General features: G+C 49.9%; 1 protein-coding gene across 1 annotated transcript in view; it reads right to left on the minus strand.

Annotated features, from left to right (window-relative positions):
• Positions 1-15,574, minus strand: part of DIAPH3 (diaphanous related formin 3) — a 183,370-nt gene that overhangs the window by 108,502 nt on the left and 59,294 nt on the right. Inside the window, exons 20-21 of the mRNA XM_054973426.1 lie at positions 2,691-2,820; positions 137-261 (exon numbers count right to left, since the gene is read on the minus strand). Coding sequence (XP_054829401.1) covers positions 137-261; positions 2,691-2,820 — 255 coding nt within the window. The remainder of the gene's footprint in view (positions 1-136; positions 262-2,690; positions 2,821-15,574) is intronic.

Below are 15,574 nucleotides of genomic sequence, written 5' to 3' on the forward strand. Positions count from 1 at the left end.
ATTTAAGGTGCAAGTAAGATTAAGATTGTCAAAAGTGACTGCTGCACAGTGAAGGAAGATTATGCAAATACATTCAAAATACTAAGAAAACTTAAAACAAAGCGACATATATAGCATTTAACTGTCAAAAGGATATGGACATCTTTGTCACAAATTTGTCATGAATATCCTCAGGAAGGTGAAAGGTCTCCAAATCCTTCTCAAGTTGCTTAAGCTGCCTTTCCATCTGCTTTAAGCTCTTCTCCAAGCTTTCTGCTGAAACTAAACACATTAAGAGTTACCTGAAACTTTAATGGAAAGTCAGTAGTGTAGGTATGCGTATTTGAAAGAAGTGACCTGGCGCTGATATCAAACAAAAGAATCCTTCACTGAGATTTGGTGGGGCTGTTCAATCGGGTGAAAGTATTGGCCTGATGTCATACCATTGGTAAAACTGTGAGATTGAGAGTGCCTTGCAGTCTGATGCTGATCCTGTTTGGGCAGATGTAAAAAGATTTAGAAAGAACCCATGGCTATTTGCTAAGGAATTTGGTGGTATCAGTGGGAATAATTATAGCTAAATCTCAGGGAGAAAGTCAAGCCCTTCTGTTGAAATGTGGCTCAGACATCGTTGGTTTACAATAATTATGTATAAAGTTTCAGCATGTAGACAAAAGAGAGAAAATAAGGCACACGCCTAGGACATATTTTTAGCAGATTTGAGAATGGTTTAAAACCAGAGGGAGAGGTCAAAGCAGGAATTTTGTCATGTACCTAGATCAAACACAAATTGTTGTAGTTCATTGTAAGTGCCAAGCGAAACAGAGAGTATCACGGTAAAGGACAAAGAAAACAGAAGCAAGAAGCCATGATATCCTAACTAATATATAACACGTATTTCAATTCAATCTATTAAACACTATTCCAAAAAACTTGAAAATTGGTGAATATATACATATGGGGTGGTTACATATACATAGGGCAAAGCATCTTACAAAATGAGTCATCCAAAATTCCTATATAATATTAAAGTGCTAGTGCCTGAAATTGACAAAAATGTCTATAAAGTAACCACCATTCAGTACAACCATGTTTTTCTGACGGTGCAAATGAAAAAGGTCTTCAGCATCAATTTCACAATAAATAATCTTCGGAGACAAAATAAGCGTATATGGCCTTGTACAATATAATGGATATAATAATTAACAGCAACGATGGTAATATAAACAACTGTGACGGGAAGCCAGCAATCTGCCCGTTTCATCTCTTCATCCTGGCAGTTGTTATATCAAAATCCAACATATACACATCCAAACAGTCATTCAATTAAATGCCTTCAGCATCCGTATTTCCATTTTTGACATACAAGATACACACCCCCATCTTCCCCTGCCCTTCTACCACAAGTATCACGTGAAGCCTTTATTACTGCAGATATCGGCACATTATACCGTTAAAGAATTGTCATTACTTGAAAGCATAGCTTTTCACAGGACTCCCAACTTCTAGCATTCAAATTTTGCTTACAACACTTTCACAACATCCAGTTCTTTAATGAAAAGGCTCTATGAATCTCCCTTTTCCTCTATATCTGTACCCAATGGCAAGTGTTAGTTGCAGAAGAAAAATAATTAATCCAAAATAGCACATTGCTTTAAGCAATTTATTAGTAATTAAGTGAAATATTATTGCCAAGGTCAGTGAAAAGTACATAGATAACTCCTTCCTAGCACCAAAGAAATACTAAATGTCTGCAGCAAGCTTATGGGTCCTTCCCTACTTTCCCCTTTTCATGGTAGTCCCAAAAAAGACACTAAGCTTGCAGGATCTATGAAGACAAAAAAGATGTCAAAGACATTAAGAAATGTGCTCCCCCCCCCCAGCTACATTTAATTAGGATGCTGGCTCCCTACCTGCAGGTGCCTGATCTGGTCATGCAATAACTGTGAGGTTGAGCTACTCTTCATGGGGCAGCCCTTGAAAACGATTCAGAAACTGCAACTGATACAAATGTGGGAGTCTGTTTCTTAGTCCTATTCTGAGGTCTCTTCGTGGACTGCCAATTAGTTTTCCAGGTTCAATGTATGGTGTTGGTACTCATCTCTAAAGAGCTTCAAAACCTTGGGCCTACATGCTTGCAGGACTGGCCCCCTCCATTTTCCCATGGTTTTCAATGGCAGCTCCATGGATCTGGAACAACCTCCTGGAAGTGGTCCCCTTGGCTCTCCAGCAAAGCTGCAAAACAGAGCTGTTCTGAATAGCTTTGAAGGGCAGGCTGAATCTAGCCAAGTGGAGGCATAAAGTGTTTTCATATCAAGCTCCAATCCATATGCAAAAGAACCTCCTCAGGATACAGTGAAGCCTCCCGCCATTAGCATTCCACACCGTGGGAAACTCTTACAGGATGACTCAGCCCAAACCTACCTTCCTGAGTAGATATAAATTACCTGCCAACATCTTCACCACACTGTGAACTGAGAGATCTCTGTCTTTTGGTGCTACACCTCTGAAGATGCCAGTCACAGCTGCTGGAAAAACGTCAGGAACTACAATGCCAAGACCACGGCTATACAGCCCGGAAAATCCACAACAACCAAAGTGTTTTCATGTTTGTTTTATCAAATGGTTTTTATATGGTTGTTACCCATCTTGGGTCTTGAGAGGCTCAGGAGAAAGGAAGGTATTTAAATAAAGTCAGTTAGGATACAAACCTCTGCTTGCTTTATCTAAATGCTGTAAATCTTCAACAAACCTCAGGACATCAGGGTATTTCTCTTCACATATTTCAACCAGAAAATGAAGCAATGTAGTTTTCTGATCAACAGATTTAGTGTCCTTTAGCTTTAAAGAAAAGAAAAAAAAAACAGTAATCAGAAGCTTCAGTATATCTTGACACTTACACGTAATTTTAAAAATTCCAGCCATTATTGTTGATTTTCTTGGATAGTTATCTGAACAGTACATGAAAGGTGCAAAACAAGATTTTGGAAATGTTTGCAACTGGATTAATTTAAATAATTATATTCCAAATTTGTGTTTGGAGTTTCATCTTACAATGCAGCATTTAGAGGAAAAAACTGAATCTGAATGTCAAAACTTGCCTGAATAGTAGACAGGACACCCAAAGATAATGTTCTGTCAAATATATGGTTAATATAAAAATTATTCAGTGTTGCTATGTGGCAGAATGTAGATGCAGTCAAATACTGACAAAGGACTACAAAATTCAGTATCAAATGATTACTAATATCAAGTATTGGCCAAATATTTCCACACACAGGAAGTAGACATGGGCAAAAAAACCGAAAAAGCCCAAAACAAGAGTTTCGTGTTTCGTTGCAATCCGCAAATCACGAAACTTAATGAAATTGACACGTTTGCCAAAACGATTCATTGGTTTCATGATCTGTCAGAACCCGGGGCATTTCAATGGCTCCCTTCATACTCGGAGATGCCAAACTCGCAGGGAGACTTCAGCAGGCTCTCCTCCACCCATCCTCCCAGTTTGCAATATGTTGATCGGGAAAGGTGGGAAGCGAAGTGCTGCCAAAGTGCATGACTGAAACGGAGACCGGGAATTGCTGGATCAGAGGACAAAGGACCGGCCGTGGTGGAGCTGGGCCGGGAAGACAGAATGAGGGGTGGGGTGGAGGAAAAAAGGCAACCTCACCCAAAGACTTTCCCACAGCAAGGCCAAGAGCTGGAAATGGAAGATTTGTGTTCACTCACCGTGAAGCTTCCTTTCTCCGTGGTCCAGGAGTGGGTCAGTCAGACTCGTGGGGAAGTAGCTCCTCCTCTGGTGCAGGGTCGGATTGGCTTTGCAATTCCAGGTAGGAGGGGCTCTTCCCTGGACCTCCAGTTCTTTTCCAAGCCCATTATCTCCATGCAGTACACCACAGAAGCCACCTTCCATCTTGTAACCTGCTCATAACATACTGATAACATGTATAAACTTGACAAAAACTTCCTAACCAAACTATCCAACTACATCCGTTAGGATACCCCCTCCCAATCTAACAACTACTGGGTGGGTATTGACTGACCCACTCCTGGACCACGGAGAAAGGAAGCTTCACGGTGAGTGAACACAAATCTTCCATTCTCCCATTGGTCCAGGAGTGGGTCAGTCAGACTCGTGGGACATATGTCCAGCAGTGAACTACCGGGTGGGTAATTTCCTACTCTAGGCCTCCAGGACGTGCTGTAGCACTCTCCTCCCAAAGGCCGCTTCTGCGGAGGCCAGCTGATCTACCTTGTAGTGTTTGGTGAAAGTGTGCACCGATTTCCAGGTAGCCGCCTTGCATATCTTTTCCAGTGTTGGAAAAGCCCTATATGCCGCAGACGCAGCAGCTCCCCTTACTGAATGGGCAGTAATCCCCTCAGGAGGGGACCTCTTACTTGTCCTATAGGCCAGAACAATACAGTCCCGAATCCATCTACTCAGGGTTGCAGTCGACACTTGTTCCCCTAAAGAACTCTTCCTAAAGGAGACGAACAATTTCTCCACCTTACGGCTAGTCTTAGTCCTGTCAATGTAATAGCTCAGGGCCCTCCGAACATCCAATTTATGCCACTCCCTCTCCCTGCTATGAGTAGGATTTGGACAAAAAGAAGGCAACACTATGTCCTCACCCCTGTGAAACTCGGAGTTCACCTTTGGAATAAAAGTCGGATCGGGCCTCAGGACTACCCTGTCAGCATGGAAAATACAAAGTTCCCTATTCACAGACAGTGCCCGTATCTCCGATACCCTTCTAGCGGACGTTAGTCCCACTAGAAAAATGGTCTTTAGAGTGAGCTCTCTAAGGGGACAGAGCGCCATGGGCTCAAACGGTTCCTTCGTAAGTGCAGAAAGCACTACATTCAGATTCCAGGTAGGGAACCTATGCACTTGTGGAGGATTTAAGAGCATAGTTCCCCGTATAAAACGTCTTATGTGAGGGTGTTTATTGAGGGAGCCCCCTTTCCTAGATCCCCTCACAGCTGAGATGGCTGCCAGTTGTCTCTTTAGGGTACTAGTGCTTAGTCCCTTATCCAACCCCTCTTGTAAGAAAAGCAAAATGTCCTTGATGGACGCAGTCAGAGCAGTACGTTTCCGTTCCATGCACCAACTGGAGAACACCTGCCAAGTCCTGTCATAGCTCTTGTTAGTTGAGTCCTTCCTGGAGGCCAACATGGTCTGTATCACCTCCTCGGCGTAGCCACACCTCTTCAGTTGGTCGAACTCAACCGCCAAGCTGTCAGTCTTAATGACGTCGGGTCTGGGTGTAGTATATCTCCTTGTTTCAGCAGGTCCGACCTGTGGGGCAGTTCCCATGGGTCTGTCGTCGATAGTCTCATGACCTCTTGAAACCACGGTCTCCGTGGCCAATAAGGGGCCACCAAGATCACCTCCGCCTCTTGTTCCACGATCTTCTGTACCACTCTGCTGAGAATGCTGACCGGTGGAAAAGCATAAAGCAGGGCACGAGGCCAGTCCTCGCTTAAGGCATCGGTTCCGATGGCTGCCTTTTCCTCCCACCTGGCGAAGAACTTTGTGACCTGCCTGTTTGATGCCGTCGCGAATAGATCCACTTCCGGCGTCCCCCATCTCCAGCATATCTGTCTGAATACTTGATCGTGCAGTCTCCACTCTGCTTGGTCCACTGAATTTCGGCTCAGCCAGTCTGCCACTATGTTCTGTTTCCCCGCTAGATGCACTGCCTTTATGGACAGGAGATGCGACTCCACCCATTGGAAAATCTCCTCTGTCTCTCTGCTCAATCTTGGAGACCTGGTCCCTCCTTGCCTGTTTATGTAGGCCTTTGCCGTCATGTTGTCCGTTCTTATCAGCACATGTTGATGTAGCAGATCCTCCTGCAACTCCCATAGTCCGTACTTGATGGCTCTCAGCTCTAACAAGTTTATGCTTTGGTTCCTTTCTTCCTTTGTCCAGGTACCCTGGCACATCCTGCCTGTCATATAAGCGCCCCATCCCGACAGACTCGCATCTGTAGTCACGATGGATCTCTTTGGTTCTCTGAGCGGCACGCCGTCGCTGAACCTGGCAGGCTCCGTCCACCAATTCAGTTCCACCCTGAGGGACTCTGTTATCGTCACCCACTTCCTTTGTTTGTGAGTTATGACTTTCTGGAAAGGACGTAGAAAGGTTTGGAGCGGGCGAGTGTGGAAGCGAGACCAGCTCACAATGTCCTGGCATGACACCATCATGCCGAGCAGTTTCGCTAGAAACATAACTTCCACTTTCTTTCTGCTTTGTATCGCCTTTACCATCGTGGAAATCTTTTGTTGTCTCTCTTCGGACAAGAAGGCTCTGTCCCTTGTTGTATCTATGAACACTCCCAGGTGGGTGATTCTTTGTGTAGGGATGATGCAACTTTTCTTCCAGTTGATCACAAACCCATGCTCCTGAAGGCACCGGGTCGTTTCCTGTGTCGCTGTCCTTCCCGCAGGTAATGAGGGAGCCTTTATCAGCAGGTCGTCCAGGTATGGAGACAGGGCAATCCCTTGGACCCGGAGCACTGCTACCAATGTCACCAACACCTTGGTGAACACCCTCGGTGAAGACTTCAACCCGAACGGTAGCGCCCTGTATTGGTAATGGTCTCCATTGTATGCGAATCTGAGGTATTTGCGGTGAGACTGTCGTATCGGTATGTGAAGGTATGCCTCTGAAAGATCGATCGAGGTCAGGAAGTCCTCCTTCCGGATAGCTCCTACTGTTGTCTTCAGGGTTTCCATCTTGAACTTGCGGCGCTTTATGTACCGGTTGAGCCATCGTAAGTCCAGTATAGCTCTTACCTCTCCGTTTTTCTTTGGTACGATAAAGAATACCGAATAGACACCCCGATTCTGTAGGTGTTTCGGGACTGGCTCTATTGCCCTTATCTCTACTAGATGTCGAATGGCTCCGAGAATCTTGAGATGTTTCGATTCCATTTGATGTCTCGGCAGAGTAAGTAGTCTCGAGGGCGGTTGTCTTTCGAACTCCAAAGTGTATCCCTTGGATACTGTTTCCAGTACCCACTTGTCTGATATTGATCTTGTCCATTGAACTGCAAAGTGTTGCAATCTTCCCCCAATTGGGATGGACTCTGTCCCCTCCAGATAGTCATGCCTGATTTCCTTTCTTCTGGCCCTTTGACTGTTGGCTCTGTCTTCTGAAACCGAAGTGTTTGTTGTCACTCCTTGGTTTTGTTTGCCACCGGCCTTTGAATGTTCTGTCACCACTGGATCGAAAGGAACGCTTGGGGTCTCGAAAAGCCTGCTTGCTCTTGCCCTTGAAATCGCGTTTCTTGGAGGGCAGGACCTTTTTCTTCTCAGTGTCTTCCACTAGAAATTTATCCAGTGCCTCTCCAAACAACTTTGTCCCTGAGAAGGGTATCGCCGCCACTTTGTTGCGTGCCGGTGGGTCCACGTCCCAGTTCCTGAGCCACGTGTTGCGTCTTGCTGTCACGTTGAAGCCCATGGCCCTCGAGGTCATCTGGAAAGAGTCCATTGAGGAATCTGCCATGAAGGCCGTGGACAGTGCTAATTTCTTGACCACATTCCTGAATTTCCGTGGTATCTCCTTGCCTGCATCCGCTAGTTCTGACGCCCAAGTGAACGCTGCTCTGGCAAACAGTGAACCCGTGGCGGAGGCTCTCAATGATGCTGCAGACGCCTCGAAGTTCCTGCGTAGTGCCTGCTCAATCTTTTTATCGGATGGATCTTTAGGCATGCCCTCTGCATCCATAGGTAGTACTGATGTGGTGGCCAGGCTGGAGATCGGGTCGTCCACTGCAGGTAACTTGATCTTTCTTGTTGCATCTGGTCCCAGTCTATAGAATTTATTGAACACTGACTGTAAGGCCTTTGGTTTAGCTGGGTTATCCCATTCTGCCTTAAGGATGCTGTGAAACATAGCTGGCAATGGCACCCCCGTCTGCGGCTGTCCTACTTTGGGGAGAACCTTTTCACTGCCCTGTGGGTAGGATTGGTCCGTATCCTCTTTCCCCACTTCCTTCTGGGTGATTTCCAGCGTCCTCAGGACCTTTGGCAATAATCTAGAGTATAGATCCTGTGGGAACAGCCTGAGCTGTGTAGAGGTCATAGGGTCTTCCTCTTCCTCTGATAGTTCTTCTTCGGAGTTTGTTTCTAGACCCGATGCTTCAGAGCCTGAATCAATGTCTCCAGACTGGCTGGATGATTCCTCTGTCCATTCCTTCTCCTTCCTCCTCCTCTTGGACCTGTGAAGGGAAGCGGGCTTCGCATGTCTCTTGCCCTTGTGGGAAAGGTGCCTCTGGCTCCCTTTATATGACTCTGAGACGTGCTGAGCCCTGAACTCCTGCACTACTGCTCTGAGTTCCTTTCTCATTTCACCCCTCATCCAGGTTAGCATACTTGCTTTCGTCTCCTGGTCTTTCAGATCCATATTGCTCTCCTGGTTCATTCCACTGGGACCTTGCTCTGATTGAGGGGAAAAGGGTGAGCTAGGAGACTCCAAGCTGCTTAAGGGTCCCTCTGCTGTCCCCTCTTCGCTCTGCCCTGCCTTGGTGGCCATTCCCGCCAAAATCTTCCCGCCTAGGGGAGAACACAAAATGGCGGCTGATGAGAGGGAGATCAATCAAGGGCACGGGGGAAGGAGGGGGGGGGCTAGCCCTTAGAGAAAAGCGAAAACAACCCCAAAGGAAAAAACAGGGGGGAAAAGGACCACCTAGCACCCCCAATTCACCTTCTCTAGGCAGGCTCCAGGGGCTAAAGCCACGCTGGTTTCGCCTTATTCCGCTCCGGCCCCCGCCAGGCACGTAGCTCCCTACCTTTGCCGAAGTCCTGGGAGTGCCTCTGTCAGCGCCGCGCTGCTGGACGCGCTGGCCAACACCGTCGCCGCGGCCGTTTGCAGTTTCCCCGGCCTCCTGCAGCGTCCGTGCGCCCGCGGCTTTTTTTCTCGCGCGCCGCTTTTGGCGCCTTTTTCTAGCCGCTCCCCGCGGCTCGATCCGGGGGGGGGGGAGAGCGCAAGTTAGGAGGGAGATTCCCTTCCCTTTTCCCTTGCCCCTCCGTCCCCTCCGTCGTCGTCGTCGTCGTCGTCTTCTTCTTCTTCTTCTTTTTTTTTTTTTTGAAATTGCTGTGCTCTATACGAGCAAGCCAAAACACAACCCTGCAAGAGCAGGGCCAGAAAAAACTGGAGGTCCAGGGAAGAGCCCCTCCTACCTGGAATTGCAAAGCCAATCCGACCCTGCACCAGAGGAGGAGCTACTTCCCCACGAGTCTGACTGACCCACTCCTGGACCAATGGGAGAATAAGAAGCTTCTTTCAATCTCTTTAAAGCAGCAGCAGCCAAAAGCACAATCCCAAATCCTTTCACACACTCTCTCATTCCAATCCCAGCAAAATGCTGACATAGATCAGAACAGATTTGTGGTTGACTGACAGAGCTGCCTAATAGGGTTTGGAGGGGTGAGATTGGTGTGCCCATGGCTACAGAAGGCCCACCTCCTTGGTTGCCTAGGGGATTGACCCCCAGCTCCTAGCTGTATAGGGCAGAATGCAAGCTCTCCAGATGGCTAGGAGAGCTGCCAATCAAGGGTAAGTGGGCTATGACTGGGATTTCTGATGGCAACAATAGGTCTGGGCCCATTGTTGCCTAGGGAATCAACGGACTGGTGCCAGCCTGTCTGAAATTATGAAACGTTCACGAAACGAACGAAACAGGCAAAAAAAGTCGTGAATTTCGTGAAAACCGTGGTCCCACGAAACGCTGTGTCGTGATACACGAAACAGCCAACTTCGTGACGAAAATCACTTCATATTTTAATTCGTGCCCATGTCTAGTGGGAAGCCACAGGATAACATTAGCCTGCAAATTCTGAAGAGGAGGAAGATGGCGTAAATTTGTGTCAGCTCTGGTCCAGGGTATTCTTCACTGAAGAACTGGGGCTAATTTGCCCTAAACAATGGTTGTTGTGGATTTTCCAGGCTGTATAGCCGTGGTCTTGGCATTGTAGTTCCTGACGTTTCGCCAGCAGCTGTGGCTGGCATCTTCAGAGGCACCAAAAGCACCAAAAGACAGAGATCTCTCAGTGTCACAGTGTGGAAAAGATGTTGGCAGGATTGGTGCTTGATCCATATGCAAAAGAACCTCCTCAGGATACAGTGAAGCCTCCCTCCATTAGCATTCCACACCCTGGGAAACCCTTACAGGATGACTCAGCTCAACCCCACCCCTCCTGAGTAGATATAAATGACCTGCCAACATCTTTTCCACACTGTGACACTGAGAGATCTCTGTCTTTTGGTGCTACACCTCTGAAGATGCCAGCTACAGCTGCTGGCAAAACATCAGGAACTACAATGCCAAGACCATGGCTATACAGCCCGGAAAATCCACAACAACCATCGTTCTCCAGCCGGGAAAGTCTTCAACAATATATTGCCCTAAACAATGTTCACTCGGCACATATAGAACCATCTCCTTCTAATACATGGCTAAAAATTGCTAGAAATATCAGCTTGGATCCAGCAATGCACAACTGGAAACATAAATGGACTTAACACAGCATTGCTTGTGCAAGATATTGTGCAAAACAGGGTTAACATACCTGTAACTTATGTTCATCGAGTTCTTCTGTGCTGACACACATGGGGGACTGCGCAGGCGCAGGCCAGCCGCCGGAGAATTTTCTAGAGCTTCCATGGCTCCGAAGGGGCCGTTTGTCGCGCGCCTCAGCGACCGTTTTCCCGCCCAAACGGTCACGTGATCCTCCAGCGACCAACGGCCCCTTCCCTCAGTTCTCCCTTGCCGCCGCTTGACCAACACACTTCAGCCATAACACCTTAAAAACACCAATTTCCGTTACAGCCAACACATTATCGTGCATTGGAGTTCACAGCGGGGTAGGAGGGAGGGTTGTGTGTCAGCACAGAAGAACTCGATGAACATAAGTTACAGGTATGTTAACCCTGTTTTCATCTTCGTTCTTCTGTGCCTCCACACATGGGAGTGTACCAAGCTTCACACAATAAGGAAGGCGGGGGTGAAGTCCAACACAATTTTATTGAACAAACAAACACAACAATAAATAGATATGCATATATACATCTATGTAAAAAATACTGTGTAAGGACACATAAATACTCAACATTTACATATATACACACCCCCAGGTACATATATACACACTTTCACTCAAGGGTACCCAGCAGGTACGCCAAGAAAGTCATTCCTAAACTCCCTTAGGAAAAAAGGGAGTGTAAGACAGCCTTGGCCACAGATACATCCTGCTCCGCATTGACATCAACGGCGTAATGCCTGACAAAGGTGTCTGCAGAGGACCATGTGGCCGCTTTGCAAATGTTAACCAGGGGCACCCCCCTGAGGAGTGCCGAAGAGGATGCTTGGGACCGCGTGGAGTGGGCTCTGACATGAAGCGGGCAAGCCACCCCTGCCAGGGAATAGGCCTTGCTAATGGCCGTCACAATCCACCTAGACAGGGTCTGTGAGGAAGCCCTGTTACCCTTGTCCTTGGCCCCAAAACATACAAACAGGTGAGGACAGGTGCGGTATTCCTTTGTCCTATCCAGGTAATAGGCTAGGGCCCTCTTCAAGTCTAGGGAATGAAGGGCCTTTTCCCCCTTAGAGGAAGGTTGAGGAAAGAATGCAGGCAGTGAGATATCCTGCGAGAGGTGGAAGGCGGACACCACCTTGGGCAGGAACCCGAGGCAGGGACGCAGGACCACCTTGTTGGGATGAAACACAAGAAAGGGGGGGTCAGACCGCAGTGCAGACAGCTCACTGACCCTTCTGGCCGATGTGACGGCCACCAAGAATGCTACCTTGTAGGATAGCATATCCAAAGGGCAAGTAGCCATAGGTTCAAATGGAGGCAACATGAGACGTGAGAGCACCAAGGACAGTGACCACTGAGGCACTGGCGCCGACACAGGTGGGTAAAGATTGTACATGCCCTTAAGGAACTGGCGGGATTGTGGGTGAGAAAACACCGTAGTACCCTCAACTCGGGTGTGAGCAGCTGATATCGCTGCCAGGTGGACCTTGAGGGAGGACACCTTCAAGCCCAGGCCACGCAAGTGGCACAAATACTCGAACACAACCCCCAAGGGACTGCTTTCGGGCACCACTCCTCTGGCAAGTGCCCAGAGCTCAAACCTGCGCCACTTGGCCGCATAAGCGCACCTAGTGGATGGCCGACGAGCATTGAGGAGGACCCTCTGTACCTCGTCAGTAAAGCCTATCGGGGAGGAACGATCCGCCAAGCTGTTAGGTGCAGCTTCCTGGGATCGTGGTGGACTAGGCTCCCGTTTAGGAGAAGGTCTTGCCGAGGGGGCAGACTCACATATTCCCGTTGGGACATCCGCAGGAGCTTCGGGAACCAAACCTGCCGTGGCCAGAAGGGGGCCACTAGGATGCAGTCCGTCCCGTCCTCCTCTATCTTGCACAGGACCCTGGGAATCAAGGGGAATGGAGGAAACATGTAGTGCAAGCCCTGCGTCCACGTAAACTGGAAGGCATCCCCAATAGAGAGGGGGTCGCTCCCTGCCCTGGAACAGAACGTGTGGGCCTTGGTGGTCGCCGCAGTGGCGAACACGTCTATCACTGGATGACCCCACATCTGGAAGATCGGCCCAACGCACTCTACGTTCAGTTCCCACTCGTGGTCCAGCAAAGGGACCCTGCTGAGGGCATCTGCCCGGGCATTGTCTGACCCAGCCACGTGTATAGCACGGAGCGACACGCCGTTCTTGATAGCCCACTGCCAAGTGAGTGTGGCTTCCCGGCACAGGGCCATGGACACTGTGCCCCCCTGCTGATTCACGTAGTACATGGCAGTCGTGTTGTCCGTCTGCACCAAGACCTGACGATCTCTCAGTAGTGCTGTAAGAGACACAAGTGCGAAACGAATGGCCCTTAGTTCAAGCACATTGATATGGAGGGTCTTTTCCCTGTCAGACCAGACATCCTGCACAGACACATCACCACAGTAAGCCCCCCATCCCAACAGAGAGGCATCAGTGGTAACCGTGATGTCATGGTGTTGATACCCAAAGGGGATTCCCTTAAACAAGTTGTCATCAGACAGCCACCATTCCAAGGAGGAGAGGATGACCCTCGGGATAGAGAATTTGAGGGACGGAGGGTGCAGTAGAGCATCGTACCTCCGCACAAACCAGTTCTGGAGAGGGCGCATACGCAGCCTAGCGAAAGGCACCACAGAGGTGGCCGCTGCCATATGCCCTAGTAAGCACTGGATAGTGCGCACAGACTGGAACCGGTTCCTTTTAAACATGGACACTAGACCCCTTAGGGACCGAGCCCTCTCCAAGGGGAGCAGGGCCTTACCCTCCACAGAGTCTAAAAGTGCACCAATGTAGGACACCTTGCAGTTGGGCACCAGCTTGGATTTCTCCAAGTTCACCAGGAGCCCCAGGCGTTGGCAAGTGCTAAGTACCAAGCCAATGTCCTGCACCAGCCTAGACTCCGATTCAGCCACGATGAGCCAGTCATCGAGGTACGGAAAGATGGTACAGCCTTCTTCCCGTAGGAAGGAAACCACAGGGGCCACACATTTAGTGAACACTCGTGGGGCAGTGGACAGGCCAAAGGGGAGCACCTTATACCGGAAAACCCTTTGCCGGTAAACAAAGCTCAGGTATTTCCTGTGTTCCTTCCGTATGCCCACGTGAAAGTATGCGTCTTTTAAGTCAAGAACCGCAAACCAATCTCCCTGTTTCAGCAAGGCGATCACAGCTGCCAACGTAACCATTTTGAATTTGGTCACCTTGAGGAAGGCATTAAGGCCCCTCAGATCTAAAATGGGACGTAAGCCCCCATCCTTCTTAGGGACCAGGAAGAACCTAGAGAAGAAACCCTTTACAGAGTCCTCATAGGGCAATTCTTCCACAGCACCCTTGGCCAAGAGCGACACGATCTCCGCATCCAGCTCGGCCATAGTGTTATTGACAGCTGTCAGGGGTGAACTGCATCTAGGCAGCTCAACGAACTCCAGCCCGTATCCCAGTTCAACAATAGTTAAGACCCATGAGTCAGATGTTATTGACTCCCACTCAGAGAGGAGTGGACTCAGTCTGTCCGAAAAGTTCGGGGATACGGCTGGCGTGACCCATCAGTACTGCCTCCCGGCGCCCTGCTGATCTCTCTGCTGGGCCGGTTGTTGTTGTTGTGACGGGCGAGGCTTGAAGGGCCGACGCCTCCTCTGCTGTTGTGCGGGAGGGTATGGCCGCTGCTGGTAGGCAGGATACGGTTGGTAGCCCGGCCGCTGATGTTGGTACCTGCCCTGGTAGTGGTAAGGGCCGGACCGGGGAGCGTACCGTGACCTGGAGGAGGGCTTGTCCGCTGGAGCCAGACCCAAGGACGTGCCGTCTGCCTGTCCTCTTTTTTCTTCTTCAGGGTCTCGTCGGTCGATTTGGAGAACAGCGAGTCCCCTTCAAAGGGCATGCTCTCCACCCTGGAACGCACCTCCTGGGACAGGGCCATAGACCGCAACCAGGAGTGGCGCCTGAGGACCACCGCCGAAGCCATCCCCCGAGCAGCAGTGTCAGCAGCGTGGCTCCCGGCATTCATCTGCTGCTTAGACAGCCGGACAGCCTCTGTCTGCAGCAGGGACACCACAGCCTTCTGCTCAGGAGGGAGGTCCCGGGTATAGGATGCCAACTTCTCCCAGAGGTACAGTTGGTACCCTGCCATGATGGTCTGGTAGTTGGCAATCCTCAGACCCAGCGAAGCGACGATGTACTGGCGCCTGCCCATGGCATCAAGCTTCTTGCCCTCTTTATCCGCAGGCACCGAGGAGTGACCCGACCGTCGGGGGTTGAACTCCTCTGTGACCAAGGAGGAAGGTGGAGGGTGTTTCACCAACGCCGGCCAGGTGCCCTGCTTGATCTTGTAAAGCTGCTCGATGCGCTTGGATGTTGGCGGTTGATCACAGGGCACCTGCCACACCTTCTCCACAATCTCCTCAATACCCTCAAGCATGGGGAAGCCAACGTACGCCGGATTATCCCCGTAAATACGTTTGAGGAGCTTGTCCTTGGTCTTTGGGGCTGCTGAAGAGATGTCCATCTCGAGAGCCTTGGCCATCCTTGCCATCTGGTCGGCGTAGATGCGGAGGTCCTCGAATGGGGAGTCCGCAGATGGCACTAGCTCCTCAGGTGGCGATGGTTCGGACCAGGACTCCGACTGGTAGCCGCCAAAGCTCTCCACATCCTCCTCATCGGAACCGAGCTGGGATTCCGGAACCTGGAGCGGAGGGGGAGCCCACGCCGACCTCGACGTCGAAGGCCTCGGTTCCGACACGGAGAAGCCTGCAGGTGCCCCTTCCCACTGGCAACGGTATGGCGAGGGGAGGTAGGAAGCCTGTCGATGCCGGGACGCAGTGGACCGGACTGATCGAACACTGTCCCCGGAACCATGCCGTTCACGACCGACCGGAGGTGGAGACGGACGGACAGGCGACGGACGGCTCCGACGAGGAGACGGGCTCGGTTCCAGCCTCGGCGACCGAAGGGGAAGCGATGGTCGGCTCCGACGGCGCGGGCTCGGCTCCGGCCCCGACGAGAACTCTGCGGGCACCGTCTCGA

The sequence above is a fragment of the Eublepharis macularius genome, chromosome 3 (assembly GCF_028583425.1).
Source record: "Eublepharis macularius isolate TG4126 chromosome 3, MPM_Emac_v1.0, whole genome shotgun sequence".
Lineage (NCBI taxonomy): Eukaryota > Metazoa > Chordata > Lepidosauria > Squamata > Eublepharidae > Eublepharis > Eublepharis macularius.